Source organism: Onychostruthus taczanowskii, unplaced genomic scaffold, assembly GCF_017590055.1.
Source record: "Onychostruthus taczanowskii isolate IOZ18803 unplaced genomic scaffold, ASM1759005v1 scaffold14, whole genome shotgun sequence".
NCBI classification, from domain to species: Eukaryota; Metazoa; Chordata; class Aves; order Passeriformes; family Passeridae; genus Onychostruthus; species Onychostruthus taczanowskii.
The window spans coordinates 2,247,284-2,255,635 of NW_024498573.1; the positions used below are offsets into that span (position 1 = coordinate 2,247,284).

At 50.4% G+C, this 8,352-nt stretch overlaps 1 protein-coding gene across 4 annotated transcripts; it reads right to left on the reverse strand.

The window, feature by feature from the left end:
- Positions 1–1,290: 1,290 nt before the first annotated feature.
- Positions 1,291–4,533, reverse strand: DUSP1 (dual specificity phosphatase 1). Of its 4 annotated transcripts, XM_041397798.1 has the most exons (4): positions 4,035–4,530; positions 3,757–3,905; positions 3,447–3,666; positions 1,861–2,944 (listed from the first exon to the last, which is right to left on the reverse strand). In XM_041397798.1, exons 1-4 carry the CDS (start codon positions 4,402–4,404, stop codon positions 2,574–2,576), a joined length of 1,110 nt encoding a protein of 369 aa, XP_041253732.1. In that variant the 5' UTR covers positions 4,405–4,530; the 3' UTR covers positions 1,861–2,573. The 4 variants fall into 4 exon arrangements, with proteins under 4 accessions (XP_041253728.1, XP_041253729.1, XP_041253730.1 ...); XM_041397794.1 differs by having other exon boundaries at positions 1,291–2,944; positions 3,447–3,982; positions 4,019–4,533; XM_041397795.1 differs by having other exon boundaries at positions 1,294–2,944; positions 3,757–4,532.
- Between the last annotated feature and the right edge of the window lie 3,819 nt (positions 4,534–8,352).

An 8,352-nucleotide genomic window follows, 5' to 3' on the forward strand; every position in this document is an offset into this window, starting at 1 on the left:
GCTCACAGCAGCCTTTGTGCTGAAGCAGCTCTCTCTGCACCCCTCTGTCAGGTGCCTGCTTGGGTTCTAAAAGCTGATCTGCTGCCAGGTAATGAGTTTTATTGTTCCAAGAAACACATAAACAAGCTCCCGCGGCTGTCAGGGAGCGGATTTCTGTTTGAATTGCGATTAACAGGCAGGATTTTTTTTTTTTTTTTATCAGTTGCAGGGCCAGGGCTGCCAAGGTTGTATTTTTCCACTGAACAAGCTCTGCTTTGCTTTGAAGGTGAAAGTTTGTTCCACCCGTTACTGCAGGTGTAAAAAGGCTCACGTATTCAGAGACAGTCTTGCATATTTAATCAGGACAGCAGGTTCGAGGTGCTAAGGGATTTTCCATGGACAAAGGGGTTTTGCAGGATTTGCAGCACGGGACAGGATTTGGGGAGGACATTCACTTTGAGGTTCGGGTACTTCAGGGAAATAAACGTTTCTAACTTCACTTCTCAGTGCCCAGGGATCTCTCCTCTTTTAGCTGCTCCATTTTTTCCCTGCCTCGGTGTCAGGTTGAAAGTGGCTGAGGGCTGACGCGGCGCTGACGACAGAGCTGTTCAGAGGGGCAGCTCGCAGGGAAGAGCTTCAGAGGCAGCAGTGCATCATCCCATCCTCCAAGGGCACCTTCTCCCAGGAGAACAGGCCTGCATTTTAGCGCCATTAATACCCCAGGTAACTTGCAGGAGTTTGGGGTGCTTTGCTCATCTTGCTGTATTACGAGAGCACGGCTGCTTTATGCTCACAAAAACCTTCCCCTGTACACTCAAGATCACAGCTGCTTAAATTCCTTGATTTTACACTCACAACCTGGTGTGTGCCCGAGCAAAGCCATTTTTGATGGTGCAAAAGTTGGATTTGACTCTCTGAATATCAGATATGCAGGAACTGGTGGCTCCCTTCTGGAGTGAGCACAGGAAACCCAAACCCCGCTGCTCCCCCAGCATCCCTCTCCTGTTACCAGCACTACCCTGCCTAGGAAACCAAGCTTCCAGCTGCATCCCACAGCCCTCAGCTTCCCTGGGAAGGGGACGTCACAGCAGGGATGCTGTCCTGCCCCACAGAGCCCACGGGAGGTGCAGATCTGTCCCAGGAACCCTTTGCTTGCCCATCATCCTGCTCCTGCCCAGAGATGCTGCTGGAGCTCCCCTGCCTGGCTTTGGCTGTGCCACATCAACTCTCCTCATTGCCCCAACAGAAACACCAGATCCAAGTCACTCTAGTGATAATCTCCAGCAGGAAAGAATTTATTTGGGTCTGGGTAAGAAAATGGGTGAGCTGCTGGTTACCTGATCCCTTGTCATGCCCTGGTTTGTTTACAGAGATAGCCCAGCCAGCCAAATACCTCACTCCAGGCATCAGGGGCAGTTTGAGTTGCAAAAAGGATTTAAGGAGGTGGGACAGAAAAAGAAAAACACTCTGTGAGTTTGTGCCAAGCCTTAGAGATCTGTTACTAACAGGTTAATTTTTAGACTTAACCTTTCAAGCATTAGAAGTAAACAAGGAATAAGGAAGCCTATTCCTCCTTCTTAGGAGAAGGACTATTTTAAATTGAGTGTAGCCCAGTGCCCAAGTCTCAGCTGGTTCTAGCTGTTTCAGCCATCAGGGCAGCCAAATCCACTCCCAGCTGAGAAGCCAGCCTTGGCTCCCTGCCACTGCACACAATTACACGGGGACAAAGAAAAGCTCAGGTTAAGAACCTGCAGTAGTTTCTAGTCAATTACTGTGCTTAAACCCATTTTTCTCAGTCAAGACCCGAGGCTAGAAGAGCTGAAAATTACAGCTCTACACCCTGGAGCTTCACATGAGTTTTGGGACTGTGAAATGCAGTATTTTAAAGAAGATATCATCCAGATGAATAGAAATATCATAATTTATTCCATTTGGTATAAAAAAGGTTATAATCATGTAACAAAACTATGTCTTCATAAGAAGAAATATATTATTTCACATCATAAATAAATCAGCAAACATACAACCCTTGGCAACTCAAAAAAAAAAAAAAAAGCACTCGCCTGGTGCTTTCATGTCAGTGCTTGGGAAACAAGAAGAGCTGACAGATATACACACACAGGATTATTGTACCAAAAAATACTGAGGTATTTGGTTTCTCTAGAACTGAAACTTTACGTGTGTGAAGGCAAAAAAAAAAAAGAACAAAAAACCCAACAAAAATGCACTAATGTAAAAATAAATAAATAGGACTGTCATATAAAAGGGGACAGCATCAGTGTTGCTCAAAGTGTCCAGGAATGGGAATACTGGTGAGCATGCTACTAAACACGGAGCAGGCTTGGGACAGACAGAAGACAAGGAGGGACAGCTCAGGAAGAGCCAATGTCCTTTGATCTCTGTGCAGACATCCAGACATTTGCTTGAGAAGTCAGAAACACCTGGTTCCTCTGGCACTGGGCGAGCTCCTCTCCATGGACACCGCTCTGGGACACGCCAGCGACTCCCCACAAAACACAAGCGCCACTGTCCCTGTCGTTATTGCACCTCTGAGACAGCAAGTCAGAGTCCTGGCCACGTTCTTCACCTGCTTTTCAGCAGCTCGGGGACGTAGTGATGGGGCTCTGAAGGTAGTTTAAAGCACTGGACGTGGTGTGAACCGGGATGGAGACGGGGAAGTTGAAGACCGTGGTGGTCGATGCCCCCCTGTCCAGCACCGACATCGCGGGGCTCCCGGCTTCTGCTGAGCAGTTGGGGGCCAGGACCTGCGACTCGAACTGAAGCAGCTGCCCCATGAAGCTGAAATTCGGGGAGATGATGCTTCTCCTCTGCTTGACAAACTCGAAGGCTTCGTCCAGTTTGACTCTGTTGGTCCTCATGAGATAAGCAAGGCAGATGGTGGCTGAGCGGGAAATGCCAGCCTGGCAGTGCACAAAGACCCTTCCTCCCTCGTTCTTCACCGAGTCTGAAAGAATCAAAGCACACAGTTAGCAAACAAGTCTCACTGCTTCCAGAGGTGGGAAAAGCACAGATTCCTGCTTTACATTTCTTTAATCCGTCCCCTTCCTTAGCCTAATAGGTGCACCCGGAGCTTTTGAGACAAAGGGAGTCTTTGTCCCGAGGAAAGCAGCTATTTTCACTCTGGGCTCCAATTCCAATTATACTAATAACTCCTCCAGGTCACTTTAGCAGTCTTGCAAGATTACTTTAATACTGATCCGCTTAAATTCACTCTTTTCTGCAAGACCAGTGCCTCTTGAATCAAGGTTTCAAACAGCTTTACGAAGCTAAGATTACGCCTGTGAGTAGAATTAAACTAATGGAAATGGTCCCCGAGTTTATCTTCCCAGTGGAATGTTATTCCCCAACCTCAAGCGGATGTTTTACCGCGGAAAAAACTTCCAAAAATCACTTCCCAGGGGACATTAACCCAGAAAAGGCGCGGATTGCAAAAAGAGCTCATTTACCGATGAAATCGATCGCCTCGTTGAACCAGGAGCTGATATCCGCCTTGTGGTTGTCCTCCACGGGGATACTTTTATACTGGTAGTGCCCCTCGAAGTGGTTGGGGCAGTTGGCCGAGACATTGATGAGCGCCGTGATGCCCAAAGCGTCCAGCATGTCCTTGCGGGAGGCGTGATAGGCGCTTCCCAAGTACAGGAACGGCAGGATCTCCACGGGCCCGCCCTGCAAACAGAGAGGAAGAGCGGCGGTGAGCCCCGGCCGGCGCCCCGCGCTCCCCGCCCGGCGCCTCCGCCCGCGGCCCCCGGCGCTCACCTGGTCGTAGAGCGGGGTCCCGCAGGAGCTGCAGCCCGAGTCGGCGCTGCCGGGCGCGGGGCTGGCGCTCAGGGGCAGGCTGAGCCCGGCGGGGGCGGCCGGCTTGGTGCAGAGCTCGGAGCAGGCGGACGAGAAGGCTTCGTATCCTCCTGCGGGGGCAGAGCGGGGAGAGGTGAGCGCACGGCCGGCGGGCGAGCGGGGCGACGCGGCCCGGCTCCCCGGTCCCCTCCGGCTCCCCGGTCCCCTCCGGCTCCCCGGTCCCCTCCGGCGCCACTCACCCTTGAGGAAACAGATGCGGGCACCGCGGGCCTCCCTGCAGAGGGTGCCGAGCGCCAGCAGCATGGTGCTGTCGCGCTTGGGCACTTCCAGGTCGGCGCTGCGCTCGTCCAGCAGCACCACGGTGTGGAAGAGCCCCTGGCGCAGGCGGGCGCGGAGCTCCTCGTTGGGCAGGACGTGCTCCAGAGCCAGGGCGCCCTTGGCGCGGCGCCGCACGATGGTGCTCAGGCGGACGTTGCAGGAGCCGCGGATGTGCGCGGCGTTGAAGGAGAAGAAGGAGCGGCAGTCGAGGACGAGGCACTGCGCGCCGCGCTCCTGCAGCAGCGCCCGCAGCGCCTCGCACTCCAGCGCGCACACCCGCAGGTTCACCATGGCCGGGCAGCGGAGGGGAGGTTGGGTGGAAGGGAGGAAGGGCAGGGCGGTGTGCGCGGAGGTGCCGCTGTCCCCGAGTGTCCCGGTGTCCCGGCCGCGCTCGGCCGCTCCCGCCCCTTATATCGGGGCCGCGCCGGCGGGACGGCGTTTTCTCAATGGGGCCGCGTCACGTGGCCGCAGTGGGGGGGGCGGGGCCGCCCGCCGGCATGGGTGACGTCACCCCGGCCGCGCGCCACCCGCGGGCGCGCCTGGCCCCGCCGGCGTGACGTCATCGGCGGTGGGGCGGGCGGGAGCGCGCGGGAGCGGGGGCGCGCGCAGGTGTGTGTGAACACCTGGACACGGCTGGACACGCGTGTGCACACGGGTACGCGCACAGACGCGCACAGACACGGCCGGAGTGCACACACCCCCCTCCCCGATAAAAAAATATGTAAATATATAAAAAATACATTAAAATATATGTAAATATATATGTAAATGTATTAAAATATATGTGTAAATATATATAAAAAAATATATATTATATAATAACATATAAGAATATAAAAATATATAAACATATAGAAGAAATAAATATACCAAAATATAATATGTAAATACATATGTATATATACACATATACAAACATATAAAATAAATAATTATACAGAATATATACCCATATATGTTATATAAAGAATATATATGTATATATACATGTGTATACCTACACATATATTCACATATATATGTCCATTTTTATATATACACCTATGTATGTATCTATGGGGGTGTGTATGTATATGTGCCTATGTCTATGTATCTATGTGTATATCTGTGGCTATATATTTAAAAATATGTGTATAAATCTCTGCATACATTTATAAATATGTATATATACACCTGTATATATGTGTGTGTATATTTATCTGTATGGGGGTGTGTATATTTATATTTATATTTATTTTTATTTTATTTTTATTTTTATTTTTATTTTTTATAATTTATATTTATATACACATATATATATGGTTGATGAAAAACTCTGCATAAGACATCCCCCATGCCCTGGGCTGATCCCCCAGCACGGGCAGCAGAGGACAGGCAGGATTCTGTTGCAGCACTGGCTGCTCCCTCCTTTCCCATGTGTATATTTATCTGTATGGGGGTGTGTATATTTATATTTATATTTATTTTTATTTTATTTTTATTTTTATTTTTATTTTTATTTTTATTTTTATTTTTATTTTTTATAATTTATATTTATATACACATATATATATGGTTGATGAAAAACTCTGCATAAGACATCCCCCATGCCCTGGGCTGATCCCCCAGCACGGGCAGCAGAGGACAGGCAGGATTCTGTTGCAGCACTGGCTGCTCCCTCCTTTCCCACAGAATTCAAGGCAAGGAGCAGCAGCGTGGGGATGTCGAGCTTTGGATGAGGCTGTGATTATTCTCCTAAAATATTTGTCTAAAGGAACCAGCATACACATACATATATTTGTATTCATGCATAGGCATGGCTACATGTACAGACAAACCCACACATAAATATATATGTGTACACATACATTTGTGTATCTATTTATAATGTAAACACATATTTGAGAGCTGTTCCCATCACGTTTCATGGATATGGAAAAAAACCACACAGCAGACACTTGCAAAGTTCATTTTTCCCCACTGAGAACCCCCCCAGGGGTCGGGGCTGCCCAGTAACCAGCAGGGCACTGGTGGGAGCTCTCTTTTTTTTTTCCCCCCCTCTTCGGTGCATCAGCACTTCCCAAAAATTTTCATTTTTTCTGTGGATGACTGACTTCCACCGAGCCACTCGGGTGTTTCTTACTCAGCTTCCAGTCAGCGCTGCTGCCACTTCCCCTGCTCTGCTCTGTGTGTCCCCTCTGGGTGTCCCCTCTGGGTGTCCCCTCCGTGTGTCCCTTCCGTGTGTCCCCAGCCCTCCCGGCCCTCTCTCCCCATCACCCGTGTCCCACCCCAGCCCCTTCCCCAGCAATTCCTCTTCCCCCCGCTCGGCCCTGCTGCTCCTTGCTCTCCCCATTCCGCAGTTCTGTTTTCACTTCCCCCTGCAGCTGCTCCTGTTGGAGGAGAGCCCTGCATCCACCCATCCCTCACCCCAGGGCTCCTCTCTCTCCCCGCTCCTGCCCCACCAGCTCCCACCCATCACTCCTCACATTTTCTGCTCCCCCAAGGTCCCCCAGGCTTTGGCCACCTCAGCCCAGCCGGGCTCTGTGTCCAGCTGAGATCTCCAGGGTTTTCCAGGTCCCCAAGGGGGTCCAGGAGGAGGAGGATGGCCAAGGGCAAGGGTGGGCGAGTGCCAGCTCTGGCTCACCCACAGGATTGTCTCTGCTCTGCTGAGCACTGGGTTTTTCTGCCAGAACTGCAGCCTCAAAGTGAATCTGTTATTTCAACACGTTCCTTTAAAATAAACACAGGATTGCACTTTTCATTCCATTTATTTATTGTTGTTCTTTCAGCAGCGGGCTGGAAGCAGATTGCAGGAGGAACACTCACACACTTGGGTGCTGGGAAATGATTCCTCTCCATCACACCAGCCTCCACTGGCAGAGGGACCCCTCAGGAGCCACCAGCTGGGCAGGTGACACGTGTCCCACCACAGGGACATCACCCCTGGTGGCAGCAGCCCCATCTGTCCCCCTTGGACGTGCTCCCGGCCAGCACCTCAAAAGATGTGACATCACCGAGCTCCGGTGACCTTGCACATCATCTGTGCAACACCAGCCTGCCCAGATCCTCCTGAGGAGATGAGCAGCAGGAATTCTCCGGGATGGATTCCTTGCCAGCTTCTTGCAGCACAAGCCAGCACGACAGATGACCACACGACAGGGCTGTGCTCGTCATTTTTCCTGGAGGAAATGGACCTCGGACACGGAGATTTCTGTACCAGGAATTGCTTCAATTTTCTCCTTTGGAGTGTGATGTGGGAGCGATTTAAGGCATCTCCTGGCAGGGGCATGGGAGAGGCAAAGAGTCTGTCCAGCCACAGTGGAGAAGCCCTGTGGGATTAGGAACTGGGGACATCCTTAGAATGATGAAATCACAGCATAGTTTGGGCTGGGAGGGAATAAAGAGCATCTATTCCACCCCATGTCTGGCTCACAGGTATCCCTGTGCCACTGACAGGCTTTTCTCTCCTTATCCTAAACCCTTCTTAGCATCCCACAAATCTAAAAAACAGAGATTTTTTTTTTCCCCCCCGAGTCTGACATCTTCAATTTTCATTTTCATTTTCATTTTTCCCGAGTTTAAAGAAATTTCCAGGCCTGCCACCTGCCCAGCCAAGGGACAATGTGCTCTCAATGACATCCACTTTTCTCATCGTGATGTTAACCAGCACCACACAAATATTGAAAATGAGCCAGGGCTTGGGCCAGTACCTTGGCTGCTCTGAGCCAGAGCAGGGATGACACCCCACCGAGGCCTTTGCACAAAGGGAATTTATCTCCACAACAATGATAATTGCTTTTCAATGCACTTATGTAACTGTGAGGCTTTGGAATCTGGTCTTGTTTATACCCGGTGTAAATCAGGAAGAAAAAAATTCATCACATGTGGCAGTGTGTACTTAATCACTCACAATCCTGGGCTGGCTATTTCCTTGCTTTATTTTTGTTTTCTTTTCTTAAATAAACCTGCCTTAAGAACGCAAGAAAGCAGAATACAAAACAGGCCTGAAGTGCCTTTTAGAAGCTCGTACAGCCTTGAATAGCTTGCTAAAGGGTTCATTTTCCTGCCCTAACAAAAGCCAGGAAATACAAAATTAACCCCTTCCTCCAAAACAATCCGTGTTTGCGCCGGGCCACGGTGCCTTTGTGAGGGCAAGAATAGAAACACGAGCGGGGACTGTGGGGGTGGGAGGTGATGGGACCCACTCCCATTATCCCCGGGGATCAAACAGTTCCCTGTTCCTCTGCCAAAACATGTCCC

Coding starts and splice junctions, on each gene's coding strand:
- DUSP1 (XM_041397794.1), bottom strand. CDS start 4,404: ATGGTGAACCTGCGGGTGTGCGCGCTGGAGTGCGAGGCGCTGCGGGCG. Junction 3,983..4,018: donor AAGGGTGAGTGGCGCCGGAG/GGGACCGGGGAG, acceptor GGGGAGCCGGAG/GGGACCGGGGAGCCGGGCCG. Junction 2,945..3,446: donor CGAGGCGATCGATTTCATCG/GTAAATGAGCTC, acceptor TGATTCTTTCAG/ACTCGGTGAAGAACGAGGGA.